The sequence below is a fragment of the Coturnix japonica genome, chromosome 2, assembly GCF_054131305.1.
Source record: "Coturnix japonica strain WE chromosome 2, WE-NBRP24, whole genome shotgun sequence".
NCBI lineage: Eukaryota > Metazoa > Chordata > Aves > Galliformes > Phasianidae > Coturnix > Coturnix japonica.
Window position 1 is genome coordinate 16,366,185 of NC_140664.1, and position 18,750 is coordinate 16,384,934.

The following is an 18,750-nucleotide window of genomic DNA, read 5'->3' on the forward strand; positions in this document are numbered from 1 at the left end:
TAAACACTCAGCTACACAGAAGTTGTTACAAAACGAGCCATTCCAGAAAGAGATCCTCATGAAGGTGAATTCACCAAAGAAAATTATTTCCACTCTTCCATAGTGATCTAAAGAAATCCCTCCTGAGATTCATTTGTTTTTTTAGGGCAAGATGGCAGACAATGCCTTTTCTACAGTCATACCATTTTCTTTGGTGAATATCAGGCATGGGTCATGTTTGCAGCCAACTGTATAATCATAAAAGATTTTGTTTATAGAATTAAGTGACCTGGAAATTTAGATCAAGAAAGAAAAATACAATTGACCCTGCATAAAATTTTTAAAGATTAACATTAAAGTGGATAAATCTTTGAACCAGAAATATTACTAATCAGTAGAAAATAGAACATACTGCTCTAATTTAGTTGCTCTAAGTAGCTTCCTTATGGGACTGTGTAATAACATTTGAGATGATTCTCAGTTATTTTCCTTATTGGTTTTATTAAACATTAAGATAAAAAAGCAAGAGATCTAATATTCATATAAAAGTAAGTGAAATTAATCCTTAAAATGTGTTGTATGCTTTTGCAATGACAGTAATTAATCACATTTGAAATGAAAAATAAATTTCATTTATATTGATTTTTTGGCTTTGCCTAAGGCATGAAAGCTTTTAGAATGATATAAAACTCTGAAAACAATTTGGAAAGATGTCTTGAGGATGTCTTAGCAGGAAGTTCAGATTGAAATATCAGGCCAGTAAAATCAATACTTTGCCCATGTCAATACACAGTCTTTGATATGCCAGATATTTCATGATACTTCTTGCTTTTCTAAATTACTCATATATAGAATATTATACTACTTTGTAAATGTTACCAAGGAGGTCTTCTGATGTCTTGAAACAAAGAACTCTGTGTTCTCTATATATTGCCCTGACAGACAAAGCAAGGACTATTTCTATTTTTATTAAGTACAGTGTTTAATAGAAGTAGTCTTCCAGTTTCTAAAGATTTCATTGGGATATCATACAGTGTACAGCATTATTCAACATCATTATTACCTAATACACTTTATGTACTTTGCTGTATAACATGAACATGGCACAAAAATGCCAAGCCACCACTGACATTCAAATATCTACAAATGGACTGCCATTTCTAAAGCAGCCTAAGTAACTTAAGTACAATACTCTGCCATGATTTTATGGACTTTCTCGGATGGGTCTGTAGGCTACATTATTACTGAGATATATGCATACATTCAGAAACATCCTCAGTGACATTCTTGATTTTGCTGTCTGTACAGAACAGTTTCTCTTATTTATATAATTATGTTTGATTTTAATACATTTCTAAAATCTGTTGATTTTAGTTAATGATGAGAACCTTCTTTCCTATTGACTTCGTTCAGAATGTTTTCTTAGGAGATGAGTGTTCCAAATTCTTTACTGGCCAGTAATATTTATATTACATAGTTTAAATCCAAAAATTGATTCTTTAAGTTTACAGATTGAAGTAAAACAACACAAGAACGTGAATGAAAAATAAGAAAGAATCATAAAATACCACTTATTCATTCTGATCTTTACCTAAAACATTCTTTTAAGACCCCCTGTGATGGACTTTTCAGTTTTCCAGCAAACATTTTACTAGTGTTTTACTACCTGTACTGTTATAAAACATTTCTCTTATATGGAAAAGTTAAATTTCTGCTTCATGGATATGGAAAACATATGATTCTCTTTCTCTTTGCATTCTTATATGCTTATAATTAGTTATTTTCCTGTTTACCATTTTATTAAGTTAAACTTTCCTGATTTGTTCAGTTTTCCAGAATTATGGCCATTTTTCATCATCTTAAGTCTCCTTGAAAATAAGGTACATCTTTCTTGAAGTCCAACATTCTGGCACAAATTTCCTGTAGATACTTAACTGAACCTGGAGAAAGCTGTAAGACTACTTATGTCTATGTGTCTTAAAATCACAGAATCACAGAATGGCCCGGGTTGGAAGGGACCTTGAGGATCATGAATCTTCACCCCCCCTGCCAGGCAGGGTCACCAACCTCCCCATTTACTAGACCAGATTGCCCAGGGCTCCATCCAACCTGACCTTGGAGACAGGTATTATCCACAACCTCTTTGGGAAGCCTATTCCAACACTTCACCACTCTCATAGTAAAGAGCTTCTCCTTAATATCCAAACTAAAACTTCTCTCCTTCAACTTAAAACCATTTCCCCTTGTCCAGCTGTTATCCACCCTTTCAAAGAGTTTACTCCCCCACACCCCTGTTTATAGGCTCCCTTCAGATACTGAAAGGCTGCAGTTAGGTTGCTTCACAGCCTTCTTTTCTCCAGGCTGAACAACCCCAGCTCCCTCAGCATATTTCTGTAGGGGAGATTCTCTGTGGTTCTTTGTGGCTGTCCTCTAGAACCTCTCCAACACTTCTCTGTCTTTCTTGTACTGGGGGCTCCATACCTGGACACAGTACTCCAGATGGGGCCTCACAAGAGCAGAGTAGAGAGGGACAATCACCTCCTTGTCTCTGCTGGCTACCCATCTCCTGATGAAGCCCAGGATATCATTTGCTTTGTGTTAAAGAGCACTGGTCCCAAGACAGACCCCTGGGGGACACTGCTCATTACCGGCCTCCACCTGGACATAGAGCCATTGATCACTACCCTCTGTCTGCGACCTTTCAGCCAATTTCTTATCCATCTGGTCTACCCATCAAATCCACCTACCTCCAATTTGGAGATAAGGATGTGGTGGAAGACCATGTCAAAGGCCTTGCTCAAGTCAAGGTAAATGACATAGGTTGTTTCCCCTTGTCCACCAGTGACAGCACCTTGGTGGACAAGAGGAAGGTGATTGATGTATAATATTTTACATCTTTGATGACTGGTTTCTTCTGACAAAACTGAATAGCCTCTTTATTTTATTTTATTTTATTTTATTTTATTTTATTTTATTTTATTTTATTTTATTTTATTTTATTTTATTTTATTTTATTTTATTTTATTTTATTTATTTTTATTTTTATTTTATATTTGAAAGAAAAATCTGGTTTTTTTAAATAAATATATATTTACAATACGTAAAAAATTCATAGCATTTTTTTAACTCAAGTTTGCTATAAAACCAGGTTAAACCACCGTGAAGACAAAGATAATTAGTATAAGTCATCTGGATCAGAGATTTCAGTATCTGCTAGCTGAATGGAACGGTTTGGCCTTTGTGCCCAGAATGAGACTGGTTTCACTGGTCAGATGCTAAAAGATACAAGTGATAGATATTTGTAGCAGTGTGCTGCTATGCATATGAGAACATATTCAACAATTTATTTATATAGATCTTATGCAGGCTATAAATTAAACATACAGAATCAACAATAGGTGTTTTGTTGTTGTTGTTGTTGTTTTTCCTGAGGGCAACTTGATTGTAAGCCTCTGTTAGTTACCCTCTATAGCTAGCTAGTAAACAAATGAAATGTCAATCATTCAGTTTTCACTAAGGTAAAGTATCTTCAATATATTTACAAGATTAGGTTTGGGAAAAATAATGCTATGAATATTTCCATTAAGAATTGCATGTATTCATTTCAGCATGTTATGATCTAGAAAGATATATATACAGGAAGTCATTGTTTCTATGATAGGGATAGAATATGGAAAAATGACATTACAGTGACTTAAGATTTAAAAAAAATATTATCTAAGTAAGAAATAAAAATTATTGGTTACAATATTACTGGAAGTAAGAAACTCCAGAAACATAAGTAGAGAATAATTAATTTGTTAAGTATTATGCAAATAAACTACAACCATTAAGGGGTAACTCAAAACATTAACAGAGTTATCTTTTTGCTGCATGAGGGATAGAAGTTCGGAGATATTACAATTAAAAAAAAATGATTCAGCAAATTTTCTCTAGCTATTTTTTCTCCTAAATATTTGTTCAGCTGCATTTACAGTTGCTGGGTTACTCTCCTGGCTCCTTTTAATTCTGGCTCCTATTAGAATTGATTGCTGATGCTTGCTGAATGTTTACGGAGACCAAAGAGTGGATGTGAGCACAGTGAGGTGGTGAGTGATGAGTTTCAGCAGTGGTGACAGCAACAGTGGGTCACCTCTGCTGGTGCAGATCTTTAGGCCCTTGTCCATTGCTAACCAAAATACACAGCTTATGGTGAAGACACTACTAAAAATAATGTTTTGTAGTTGAGAATTTACCAAATAATGCTACTTGTATCTGTTGCACTTTCCATGATAATAAAGAGGAGGCACTAATTTCAGAGCAGCTTCCATATATCTACAGTTTTTATGTTTGATGTGCACTTTCCTTGATATGCTTAAGATCCAGGTAGAGCTGCTTCATATCAGGAGTAGATGAACATGTTAACTTCTGAGCATTATTCATTGCCTTTGTGTCCTCTCCACCTGCATTTTAATGTAATGCCAGCTTTTTAAGTATGCAAATATATATATGGTGAATCAAACACAGCATAGTGAGATAGTAAAAAAAGGTGATTCTTCTACTGTATTTAGCACCTTCAATATTGCTTGCAGTTCTGGGCTCCACAATATAAAAAGCACACTGGGGTCCTTAAACTCATCTAGAAGAGTGCAGCAAAGCTGGTAATAGGGCCAGAATGTTCTATGAGGAGAGGCTAAGGACACTTGGTTTGTTCAGCATGGAGGAGGCCACAAGATGACCTCATTTATTTCTGTAACTTTTCAAGGAGAGGAAATAGAGGGAGGTGCTGGGCTCTGCTCTCTGGTCACCATTGACAGGATGCATGTCCGTGGTACTAAACTATACCAGAAGAGGCTCAGACTGGGCATTAGGAAAGATTTATTTACCGTGAGAATGGTCAGACACTGGAACGAGCTTCCTATTGAAAAGCTTGATACCTCATGTCTGTCAGCATTCAAGAAGTACTTGGATAATGACCTCAATAATATGCTTTAACTTTTGGTATCTATAAGTGATCAGTTAGTTGGCTAGATGGTCTCTGAAGGTCCCTTCAAACAGAACTGTTCCATTTCATTCTGACATTATGTTCAGTTCCACTCTATTCTGTTCTACCCTACCTACCCTATCCTATCCTATCCTATCCTATCCTATCCTATCCTATCCTATCCTATCCTATCCTATCCTATCCTATCCTATCCTATCCTATCCTATCCTATCCTATCCTATCCAATTTATATGGTTTTTCTTAGAGATAAGCTCCTTCCTATCTACTTCAATTTTGTAAAATTCACAGAAATTCTATATATTTGATTTTCCCACTGAGGTGTTTTATGTATTTGTAAAAGAAAATTTTCTGTGTTGCTACAAATATTACTTTCAGACAATTCCCTAATGTGTGATCCCCCACTCTGACAAAGGAATTGAGAAAACAGTATTAACAGGTTGCTGTAATACATTTTTACTGTACATTTTCTTGTGTGCAAAGCAAGACAAGACAGAACACCTCTTATATCACTGGTGTATTGTTTTTCTATTATTACAAATGCTGTATAATATACATTTGATAGTAGAAGAGTGAAAGCAGAATGCTGTTACTTTAACTTGCATTCTCTTGCAAAGGCAGCATATGAAAGCTTAATGTCATCTGGATATCATAGCAGTCCTTACCATATAATTACATGAGACCAACAGTACTTGATCAAAGTAAAAGAAAAACTTCTTATTTTATTTATAAGCCATCTGCCACAAGCCATTATCATTTTCTTGGGCCCTAAGTTGCTGTTTCCATTTTAATAGTTCTGTTAGTGTTTGGGTGGTTTCTATGAAGATTATTCAATAAATGTTGTCCAGAAAAAGCTAGATACTTGTAAAGTATAATCCTCTGGAATGTTTATTAAACAATAACACTGAACCTTCTGACAGTTTTATTTCTGAGAATGTTATAACGTTATTATGCATCCCACTTGTAATTCTGCATTTCTGAAAACTCCCGTACAACGTAATGAGTCTGAGTTAATAACAGGAACATCAATGAACAATAGAAAGCCATGCAGTGAGAAGGGTGGAATCTGGGGTAAAGAATGCAGAAAAGAATTATGTTTCATTATTTCAACAAAAAGTAACTGAAAGAAGAGTAACTAGTAGGATTTGAAAAGGATTTGAAAATCCAAATATACAAAGTACACTCACCTGAAAGGACATATTTACTTTTTAATGCAGAATATCTTGACAAATTGAAATTAAATACCTTACGGCATGAACAAATTCTCAGAGACAGAAGAACCTAGGTGTTCTCAGGATTACTCTTGGGAATGAGTTTCTGTGTGTCACTTATTTTTGGTGAGGCCACCATGCAAGTATCCTTTTATCTATTACCTGTTAAATAGATGTTATTCATGTTACCTAAGCACAAAGAAATATCAGTCTAAGGCTCAATAAACTCAATACAAAGCCTTCAAAGATGCAAGGCTTCAGAAATAGGAAAAAAAAAGACTCAGCACATGTCAATAATGAACCCAGTAAATACTGGTTTCCTGCAATAAAAATAATAGGTGAAATCTTGGCCTATTGGTCACTGAATTTTAGCAGGGTCATTATAACCAATAAATTTGCTGAGCAAACTAAAAGATTTGTAGATGAAGGAAGGAAATAAGATTAATGCAACAGAACCTCTTCATTATTTCAATCTTCTACTCTCCTTTGCCTGAGCGAACACCTGGCAGTCTAATGTAAACCAAATATTTACAAAAGCATCTACTGATTAATTCAGAAACAGGACAGTCAGCTTTGTTGTCATAATGAGAGAGTCCCTAATTCAAACACAGTGTGATTTAGGAGTGAGTAACCAAGAGCAATTGCCCAAGAATGTATACCACAGAAAATGTGTTATATTACAATAACTAGAAGTAATCCAGAAGAACTATAAGTATAGAGTATGACTCAGTCTTTGCCTTTGTTCCTGCTAGGTAAAACTTGCTGTAGCTCCACACATACGCAATAAATTTCACATGCAATCCTTTCCATGACATTAGTAAAATAGCATTCAGAGAAAGTTGTTAGAAATACAGAAGTATTTCTGTCTTTTTACATCTACATCCTTATCCACAATTCTTTTTACTGGTGTGTGAAAATTTCTAACTTCTGATTTGTGTATGTGTAATGAGTTTAGCCGCTATGCTTATTAATGGATTCCAAAGATCCATAGCACATATGTATAACATAGCTTACACAGTGAGTGAGACAGTTTCAGAAAGCTGAACAAATAATGCACATTCATGATGTATACACGCTATAAACATGTCTGGAAAAAAAAAAAAAAAAAAAAAAAGATATTATATGCATGGAAATTTGTGGTGTGTTGGTACCCAATCCTGGGCTGTACCAGGACTTGAGGGCCCTGTGTTTCATCAGGTGTTTGATTCTGGGAAAGAAATTTGGGTTTCCTGTTCATGCATTCCAGTATTTGAAGTAAAATTTGGAGAACGGCAACCATTCTTTTTCCTAGGGCTCTTTCACAGGGATTACTGGCAATCAGAAGATAGCTTGCCAATAAATCCAAAGGCTATAAAACCATCAAGAAACAAAGGATGGCAAATATATATATATATATATATATATATACCATCTGACATGAAAGAAATAAAGGCAAAATATTACTGAACGTAAAAGCACGGTGTAGAAATATAATAGATTTGCAAAAGTTCCTTGAGCTAGCTTAATATCTGCAACATCTCAGTTTTAGTTTATTAATTAAAACATAGCACTGAACTTCCACTAACAGTGGAAAAGGGAGGTATTCACTTCAGGCATCATTTTGCAATATACGGAGTTTTCTTTGGTTGTTAGGTCTCATTTGTATATTATATATAAAAATATCCCCACCACTTATAACATTCTGCAGGTTTCTAGATCAGAGAGGTCACCTGATAATTCAAGCAGAAGTTTTTCTAGCCTGAAGTTAAAGGATGACCACTTTTGAACATCATGTGCATTAACCATTTTTCCAAACTATGGTTAAAGCAAATAAACAAACAAAAAAAGCAACAACAACAAAAACCTTCAGCTGTCTCATTCTGAAAACACCTTACAGTGCAACAGTGTTCTTTTCTGTAGGAATCTTTTTAAAACTAATAAGAGGCAAACATAACTGATCAAATTTGTAAGAAATCTGAATTAAGTTCAGCTGATGTGGCTCATTAGAATATTTACAGTAGTTACCCATCAGCACAGGAATGCTAATAGATAAGATGAAAGCAACCCTTCCTATTAATCATGCAGTTTATGCCTGACTCCTGTTCCTTTCTTCAGCCTTTAAATCAACTCCATCTGGCTCTCACTATTTAGTTGTGCAGCTTACCTTTCACAACGAACCATCCTTGCTGCTGCAGAAGGAGGTCTAATGTGGTTAAAATTATTAGGTAAAGAGTGGTTGCTTAAGTCTGGAATCAGCTTGCCATAAAAAGCATGTTCAGCCACAAAAAGAAACCAGGGACCAAATCTTCACTGAGTGTAAATTGGTTCAAATCCAGCTTATTTTAGTGGAATGTATTGCAGCCAGTGCCCCAAACCACTTTTTTTACACGTTAATACTTTGCAGAGTATATTAAGCAAGATGGCAGAACAATGGTTATACGTGTAACAGTCTCTTCATATTGTAGGCTAGTCCTGCTTCATGGTCTTGTGTTACAGGGCAGGGGTCTAGGTGGATAGAAGGGAATGACCCTGCCTATGTCAACTAAAACAAAAACAAAGTGTCACCCTCTGAGGTGCTCAATTTATTCTGAGAGTCCTAATTCACATTCTTTTTAACTGTATGTGAAAGAAACCCAAATTATTTTGAGGCTACGAAAGCAAAGGAACAAAACAGCTTCTAATAGTTTTTGATCAGCAGCTTCCTTCTCTTATTACCATGATACTGTCTCTGTTCCTTCACAAATTTTGAGGCTCCTGTTGTTAGTCTGTGGATCTTTTTGCAGAGAATCTAACCCAGTAAAATGTCATGTTGTTGAATGACTGTGAGATGGGAATAATCCAGGAAGGCTAGGACCATTTCCAGGAAGGACTCACATGCTATAATATTCAAAGAGGACCTAGAGTGTCTCTGTGGTGAGCTTTGATTTTTTTGTGTGGTCATTTTTGAACTGCCATGAGAACTTTACCAGAAATATTTGCTGCAACTTTGACACAGATGGAAACAAGCAGGACTTCATGCCAGCAGGCTGTGGTACTTGGGAAAACATGGGGACTCAGAGACTGGAAGGAGCTACCAGAAAGTCAGGTCCCTGCTCCAGCTGATAAGCTGAAGGCCCTGTTGAATTTTCCCTTTTGGGAATGACAGAGATGCATCTTTATGTCACCAGAAGGCCTAAGCAGGTAAAAATACCCCAACTACAACCTTTTCTCTTTTCCAGCTTGAGAGCTATATTGTGGAAAACATGAAATCGGAAATGGTGCAGCTGCAGCAGAACGCTGTGCAGAACCACACCGCCACCATGCTCGAGATAGGGACCAGCCTCCTCAGCCAGACAGCAGAGCAGACAAGAAAACTCACGGATGTTGAAACACAGGTATGTTCCTTGAGCAGTTTCCTAAAAGCTTCTAATTTCTGGGAATTTTCCCCATCTTTTCTAGTACATCATCATGCAAAACATTTCAACACAGGTTTCCAATAAACTTACAAAATGAATCACAGATCACAGAATCACAGAATGACCCGAGTTGGAAGGGACCTCAAGGATCATGAAGTTCCAATCCCCCTGCCTGGCAGGGCCACCAAACCTCCATGTTTACTAGATCAGGTTGCCCAGGGCCCCATCCAACCTGGCCTTGAACACCTCCAGGGATGGGGCATCCACAAAGTCCCTGGGCAGCCTGCTCCAATACCTCACCAATCTCCTAGTAAAAAACTTCACCCTAACATTCAACCTAAATCTTCTCTCTTTCAACTTAAAACCATTTCCCCTTGTCCTACTATTATTGGCTCTTTCAAAGAGTTTACACCCCTCCTGATTATAGGTACCCTTCAGGTACTAAAGGGCTGCAATGAGGTCACCCTGCAGCCTTCTTTTCTCCAGGCTGAACAAGCCCAGCTCCCTCATCCTGTCCTCATATGGCAGTTGCTTCAGCCCCCTGGCCCTCCTTGTGGCCCTCCTCTGGACCCTCTCCAACAGCTTTATGTCTTTACTTACATGGTGGTATGAACAACAATGATTTTATATGTGACTTGCTTTAGGTTTGACTTTGTTAGTATATTTAGCTCTAGGTGTGAAAGGCAGACTGGAATGGCTAGGAAACTAAATCATTATTTGACTTCAAATTAATAGCTCAATTACCAACTGTGAATGATACAAATATCAAGCTAGATAATGAGTTTCAGGCTAAAACAGAGCCTTTGATCTTCATTATTACTTGCCTTTATTCTTTTATAAGGTTAATTTTTGGGAGATGTTTCTAGTTGAAAGGTATTGTACATCAGCAGCTTTACAGTGCAATGATAGAGGGACCAGCATCAGGTTCTTTATAAAACACTGTGTACTATTGCAAAATTGCATAATAGCACATGAATTTGAAAAGCCATCTATATGTGATTCCCAGAACCAAACAACACATTAGATTCAAGTGACACATATATCACTGTTGCAATACAGAGTACAATTTCCTATTGGGTTTATTGCAACATACAGCGTTTTCCCTTTTGAGTTCTATCAGTTTAAGATGCTTATTTATTTTTGATCTTCCTACCATGTGGTATGTTACACAGGAGCTTATGTGTTGCCTTTGTTTGGTTTGTTCTAGTTGCATATGTACTTCTTGAGAGATCGTAATGTTCTTATTCACATTTAAAATGTCATTACCATGTTATTATGTAGCTGCATTACAATGCACTGAGAAGCTGCAGCAATTATGAAAGACATGCTCTAAATAACTCTGGCTAGGAATGATAGGTACAAGCTGTTGCTGAGCTGCCTTACATAGTTACCTTTTTTTCTACATTGTGATTAGTAGATAAATGTCCAATAAAGAATGTAGTGATCTGAAATGACCACAGCTTCAAAAAGATACCACAGTAACTTATGAAAGGACTGGGAATGATATTTCAATAGAATATATAAATGAATACAATAAATATATCTAAATTCAACAGAATATCTAAAGGAATGCAGAAGCTCTGAATACCTTCTATGGTCTGTGATATCACTTGCTCAGCAGAGAAAAAAGTGTAGGAGTAGGTATAAAAGACCTCCTTAGGTGCAGACATTGAGAACACGTGTTGTTCCCTCACTGAACTACATAAGGGAAAATATGTATGTATGTATGTATATTGCCCCTGTTTCACTTTACATTGATGAATCAGTTCAAGGTAGAAGCAACACCAGTGACTTCCTTCTTATTCTATACCTATAGCTGAAGAATTTAAAGGATGCTCAGTATACCAGTTGGTATCTACCTTGCTGTAGTCCTTGCTCTGACTTCAGTCCAGTGACACAATTCCTACTTTAACTCTCACAGCAACATGGGAAAGTAATTGTAGACCCTGCTTCCACTATTAATCAGAAAAGCATGGTGCAGAGGGCTACAGAACTGAGGCTGACAGATTCTTCCAAGGCTGTGGTGGATTGCCCATGGCTAGTTGCTAGGAGTGCCACAAGCCACTCCCTCAGTCTACAGCCTCAGCAGGACAATGGGAAAATTAAGAAAAAAAACTTATTTGATGAAGATAAGGACAGGAAATTGCTCACTGCTTCTCATCATGGGCAAAAATACTCAACTTGAGGAAGATTAATGTAATGCTGATTAATAACAGTGAGATAGTGAGAACTAAGTAGGCTACTCCACCGATATATACTTTTTGCTAATCTATTGGTGCCTTCCTGTCACCTTGCCAACATTTGTAGTACATCAGTTCCTACCGGCTCCCTCTCAGACTATGGTGATGCCTCCTGGCACTCACAAATATATGCATCTCAAACAACAAAATATCTGCATAGAGATCAATTCTAATTTTTTCAACCACTGTACCCTATTAAAAGGCCAACTCAAGTCACTGTGAGTATCAAGAAGTTCAAACAAAAAGAAGGCATTGCATATATTAAGGTTGAGAGCCATTGTTTTTTCCTCCTTTGTACTCTGTAACATAAATTCCTGTTGGGTGTACATGAAAAGATGTTACTACTTAATCCTATGATGAGGCAGATATTTGGCCTTCCAAGATAGGTCTGACAGGTTCCTTTAAAGAGGAATCATATTCAGTTCCAATAGTGACTACATCTCACAGCTCTTGTGTGCACACTTACCTAAAAAATACTGATAAATTCTTCTCCAGAATCTACACAATGAAAAACGATATATCAGCAAAATCAACCTTCATAACTAATTTTATTACTTTCATTCTTTATATTATTTTCAATTCTGAACTATTATTCAGCATTTATTCTCTTCCATCTGAATGATCTTCTTTCAGTCTGATGTACCTAGTAAAATTACACAAAACACTGTTTAAGATTACAGCCTTCAGATGTAAAAAAAAGTAACAGGGCAAGTGGCGCTAACATAAGCAAACATCAGATTTCTGCTAACACTACCCAAAGGGAGATCTCAGGGGCAAACTAGAGTTAGAATTCTATTTACAAAACAGCAGATGCAATACTTTGGCTTAAATTCAAGTACACATTCACTCTTCTAGTTTAAGCTTCCTTTATAAGAATGAATTTTTGAAACATATATTTTGCTCTTTCCATTGAAATAAAGCTTATTTGGCAGTCACCTTTCCTTCTTCTCCAAGACCAGTACTATTCTACAGCACACAGAGTTCCAGAGTGTCAGCTGTTTCATATCAATGTAGGCTGATTGAGTTCATTTGCACTAGCTGAACAGCTGAGTTTAAAGAAAAGGATTTAGAAATTAGGGTTATTTCTAATAAATCATCAAATCCGAAGAGAAGGATTTCAATATGTTTACATTGCTATAGCAACACAACTGGGATTTTATATATGTTAATATTTTTAATTTATTGTTAAGGTGCTAAATCAAACATCCAGACTTGAAATTCAGCTACTGGAAAATTCACTGTCGACCTACAAGCTAGAAAAACAGCTGCTACAGCAGACAAATGAAATCCTGAAAATTCATGAGAAAAACAGGTAAGAAAATTTCACTTATGTCATAAACTCTTTCACTGTTGAAAATAACATGGTTTGTCCATACTGTGTAAGTAACTTATGAAATAAATACAGTAAGTTGAAACCATAGGTAATATTTATGTAAAGGTGGAAAGAGCTAGTGTGAACTTACACTGTCCTAGCTCCTGTATAATACAGCTGACTTCTAATTTTCATTTTCACTGTAAGTTCGTATCTCAATTTGTTTCGTGACAACTCAGTTATATGATCACAACTGAAAGGCATAAGGATAATTTGGATGAGTAATTTCAAGCAGACATATATACTATGAGATCATCAGTAATTTTTACATGCATTAAAAATAGGAAAGCTTCAGTAGTTCAACTAAAATTAATGGTTATGATGATCTAACATGTAGAAAAATCTTTTTCTTTACACTAAATAAATAATTTCATTCTATATTACATCTTGGAGCCGTGGGTTTTTTTGTTTTTTTTTCTTTTTTTCTTTATTTCTTTTTTTCTTTTTTTATTTTTTTTAAGTGAATTACAAAATTTGGGTTTTATGCTGAAATTAAAGGGTGAAACAAACAACAGCTGTTCAGCAGCACATTATTTATGAAACAATAAATCTAATGTTGAGAAGAAATTCCAGTGTTGTTCCTTTCTTTGCTACAGTTATCTTCTTGAATTCTGCAAATGCCTTAAATTCAGCATTTGCAGTGTTAACTACATACAGCAACCAGGACTCTTCAGCTCCTCCACAGAGGTACACAGAAACTGAGGCACTGACTGTGCAAGTCAGCTAAATAGCAGTGCAAGAGGGAACTGATGGCTGAATGTCTCTAAAGCTTTAGTTTGGTGGTTTTCTGTGAGTACCAAAAATTGTGGCACTTAGCAGTCCAGGATGTCAGAATTTGGTTGGCTACCAGATGTCCATTCATTTGCACTCTTACTCTCTTCTCAACTGAACTGGGAGAAAAAGACAAAAAGCCATTTGTGGATTCAGAGAGATACGGGGACCAATTATTGTATGGGAAAATAGGTTTGACTTGGGGAAAATAAAAGCAAAAATACATTCCCCCCCCCAACCCCTCCCCACCTTGTTCCTAGGCTCAGTTTCACTCCTTCATTTCCAAATCCTCTATCCTGAGCAGCACAGCAGGATGGTCAGTAGGTGCTTGGGTCGGTACATCACAGTTTGTCTCTGCTGCTCTTTTCTTCTTCTTAGCATTTCTCCTGGCTCCCATTGGGTTCCTTTCCATGGGCTGAAATCCTTAAGGACAGGATTGTTTGACTTTTTGGGTACTCCATGGGCTGCAGAGTGACAGCAACCTTCAGCATGGATCTTTCTACAGGTTGCCTAGAGTATTCTGTTTCAGAGTCTGAGCACCTACTCCCCTGATCTTCACAAGTCGTGCTGTTCACGGGGTTGTTTGTTTCCCATTTTTATTTTAGTCCTCACTGCTATGGGGACTGGCCATGTCTGACAAGGGGCTGTGCTGGCCACTTCCCAGAGGACCTCTCTCAGCCTCTTGTTCTGCAGTCCTAAGCCCAAAATGGACTTGGATGTGGACATGGGGGGACACGGACACCCCTGTCTGGAAAACAAAGTTTGGTATTCCTGTCTCAGTAACAGATGGGTCATAGAGAGGACAGTGATTATCAATAGCAAGAAGCAAGAGGGAGAAGGCAAACAGGGATCCAGATATTGAAGAAAAATGATTGAGGAATATATTTAGCTGAAAATAATATGCTGTGAGTGCTACAAGTTATGGCAACAGGCAATTTATTTGTTATAAGGAAGGGGATTCAATTAATTAATTTCACCAAATGTTTTGCGTTTTTTTTTTTGTTTGTTTGTTTGTTTGTTTTTCTGGAGAAATTGGATTGCATTCAAAACTCTTGAACTCTATGTGTTTCATTTGGAGGTTGGTATAGTTAAGTATGGAATTATCTTGGATTTCAGTTCCTCAGGAATTAAGTAATTCATCTAAATTGTGTATATGGGATTTTCTTGTAGTTGGTGGAAAGTGTTATCTGGCTGTTGTGCAGAAGGGAAGCTTACATGTTTAACAGGCCTATTTCAATTTGAGATTAATCCAAATATTGACTTTTAAATATGTAAATGCTTGTATTTTTATCTGTTGCTGTCTGTTTAGCTACAAGAATTTTTCACTGATCCTGATCCAGAGATTGAGTCACTCATGTGACGTCTTGTGTACTCGATAATCTGAATTTATTTATCTTAGCAATGTGTCAGGGTGTAAAGCCTTCATGTCAGTAAACAAATAAATTCGACTGAAGTTGACCTTTGACTTGACTGACATGATGATGAAACAGTCTATGTCATGGTAAAATGCTCTGGCTTGGTATTTAGGAAGAAGAGGTGGACTGGTATGCTAAAAAGAAACATTTCAGTACCCACTGTTTCTCTGATAGGTGTTTGCGTATAAAAGGTAAAGCTACGTGGGTTTTCATCTTATCATAAAGCAGGAACTTGGCAAACACTTCTCATGTCTTGATCCTGTGTCCTTGGGACTGATAAAATTAGAAAGAGGGTAGTATTATGATTACATTAAGATAGGAATTATCATTTTCTGTATCATCTATTCATAACAAAGAACTGCATAATCTTAGTCTTGTATGTTCTTGATCATGAAAACATTTATATGTGTGTTAAGTTCACTATGGAATGAATCTTGGTGATTTCAGGAGAGAATAAGTTAAGCTAAAAATCACTGGTATATTCATTGCTTAACTTTTAGCAGTGTTTGCAGGTTACTCATATGATGATGTTCATTAGTTGCTGGTAGTTAAAGTGAATGTGTCTATCTATGTAATCTCATTTTCAAATAAATGAACTGGATAAATCATTTTGTTTTTATTGTCTACGTGGACTGAAGTTTGGTGCATAGGGCCTTTCTTTTGCAGTAGGTACGCACCACAGTGGGAACAAGTGCGGGAACTGTTACAGTCCAAAATGTAATCAAAACAGATGGTGCACTGGGTGGAGATCATTTCTGTGCTAAATTTTCCTCCATGTAAAATAAAAATACAGATCTTAATCACTTCCAAAGAACTGGATTTTGGATGAAATAAATACAAAATATTATAGTAATAATAAGCAATTGTTGATATACTACAGTACTTTGTATATTATCCTTAAATACAATGAGTACTGCTTATCAACAGGGGACCGTTTCATGTTTTTTCGACTACACTCTTTTCTTGGCCTTACACTCTTTACTTCCTGCCTCTGCTGGGAAGAGGGGCCAACTTTTTCATTTTATCCCACTGAAGTGAAAGATATTCCATAGCATAAGTAGAGTCACATTTGCCCCAGTATCTTGTTTCTGTTGAATGCTCTCATGCCATAAATAATTTAGTCTTGTGGGTTCCCACCCACTGTAATGTAAATGGTGGTTTCTTGCATTGCCATTTTTAATCCCACTGGGCTTTTAAAATGCTATTTTAATTTATTCTTGAAAGATTTCCCTGCTTAAGTTCTCTTTTGAGCCATTTTCTTTTTCTTTTTTTTTTTTTTTTTTTTTCCATATTGTACTAGCTGCATTTAACTTATGTGCCGTTTGTTTCAGTATGCAAATATGAAAATAACTTTCTGTTCAGTTCTGAAATTTGTAAATAGAAGAGGAAAATCATAATAGATTCTGGACCTTTTTGTAGTAACTAGCAGTTGTGACATTTAAACATAAATTACAACTTGAATTTGAAGATAATCAGATGACAGTAATATGAAGTACAAGAAATCTCATTCTATGAAAGATGTACTTTAAAATGGTGAATTACCATTTGACTGTGTGTTATCATTTGACTGTGTGAAAGATGAGGAAACGCAGTATGTCTGTCCATTTATTTATTTTTGCAAGCTCTGCATATGCAAGAAGGTAAATCCGGATCCATTTTATTGACCTCAGTTTTGAGATTTCAGTGGAACTGTCGTATAACTGGAATAAAAAATAAATAGGCAGAGGGTAAATAACATGGCCTGAAGAACTATGGGGATACTTTTTTATAACTCCTTGAACCAATTAGTCCAACTACTTAAGTACAGATATTTAGCACCTATAAATTCAGGGAAAAACTAATCCATGTAAAAGTATCTACAAAGCAGTATCTTATTGAGAAAGTCCTATTACTGCACCCAAATACAGGCATTTAAATTCTCTACCTGTTTATCTTCCCATACACTCTTAATAGAAGAAAAACACACATGTACAGCCAAAGAATTTTTCATAGTGTGATGTGTTCTCTTTATTTATTTCCTTTATTTTTTATTATTGAATAGCTTAAAAAAGTAAATGATTTTATCTGTATCTCTAATAAGTCTCGATTTTCTTCTTTAAAGATTATTTTAATGCTGAAGTTGTTCATCTCTACGATCTGGTCTATATCCCATTCCCACATGTTTAAACTGAGGCCTCTGAAAACAAAGACTTTTTTTTTAAAAAAAAGGCTCTCTTAAACTGCCATGGTCTGGAATGGATTAGTGAATAAACTACATACCTTATAAGGCAGATTGTCTAAACCAGACTTCCTTCCTCCCCAGAGAGCTACAAGATTGCTTTCTACATGTTCTCCTTCATCACCTTTCAAACCGACAGCAGTTTTCACTGGAAGTCGTTCTCTGACTTCTGTATTGGCCTTCTACCTTGTTCAGCATCCTCAGAGGGCTTTTTCTAAATCACCTGAACACAGCACAGTTGCATCGAGGCATATCACTAGTTTATATCCTGACAAAGCTAACACATCATTTGTTGAAAATAGATTCCCAGCCTGACAAATCTCAGTATATTGTACAATAAAAAACAAACATGGTTACTTTGGAGGAGTGCTAAGGGTTTTGTTTATTAATTCAATGTCTTCTAGGTAGTAACTCCAGGGATCCATTTTCAAATGGATAATATTGATACTTACCCATATGATAACGTTTTTTTGTTCTTCCTAACTTCATTGTGTTCCCAATGTGCTCGATGTTTTCCCACAGATAGAAAGCTACAATTTTAAAACATGCATACATGTATGCATATGTCTGTGTGTTTATGTGTATATAGATATGATGTTTCTCGTGAATAGTGACTTATTTCTTCGTGGTTCCCATGAGTGCTTCAACTGTTTAGATCAGTAACGTTTTCAGACCTAAAAGAAAATTGTACAGTAAGCTTGAAGTAGAAAGGAAACGGTCATTTCATCATATTAGTGGCATCATACATCAAAGAACGTTGTACAACAGTATCCAGTGTTTCCAGATTAATTGATATAAAGACAACCTTCTTTTTTATTTTTGTGAGTTTTTGTCAACAACGGTCATTAATGAAAATTTTTTTTTATTATTTTACTTATTTCCACAATACAGTGCTCTGACAACCATTTAAGAATTCTAAATATATTGTGTATGTTTTCCAACCTGTTTAAAGATTTCTTGATGAGGTTTCTATCACATTATTTAAGTGAAATAGAATATATATTAATTTAATAATATATTTGAAAAAAAATGTGTCCCTGTTGGAGTCAATGTCCATAAGAGCTCCTTTTCTCATGCTGTTTAGAATTTTTTCCTTTTGGAACATGCTAGTGCAGAAGTCTCCAGTTTATTTAAATTTTTGCTTTTGTTCATCAGAGCTTTTAGTAACAGTTTCTCACTGATTCTTAGT

At 36.0% G+C, this 18,750-nt stretch overlaps 1 protein-coding gene across 1 annotated transcript in view; it reads left to right on the forward strand.

The window, feature by feature from the left end:
• Window positions 1-18,750, forward strand: part of ANGPT1 (angiopoietin 1) — a 148,076-nt gene that overhangs the window by 59,532 nt on the left and 69,794 nt on the right. Inside the window, exons 2-3 of the mRNA XM_015856162.3 lie at window positions 9,369-9,524; window positions 12,976-13,097. Coding sequence (XP_015711648.1) covers window positions 9,369-9,524; window positions 12,976-13,097 — 278 coding nt within the window. The remainder of the gene's footprint in view (window positions 1-9,368; window positions 9,525-12,975; window positions 13,098-18,750) is intronic.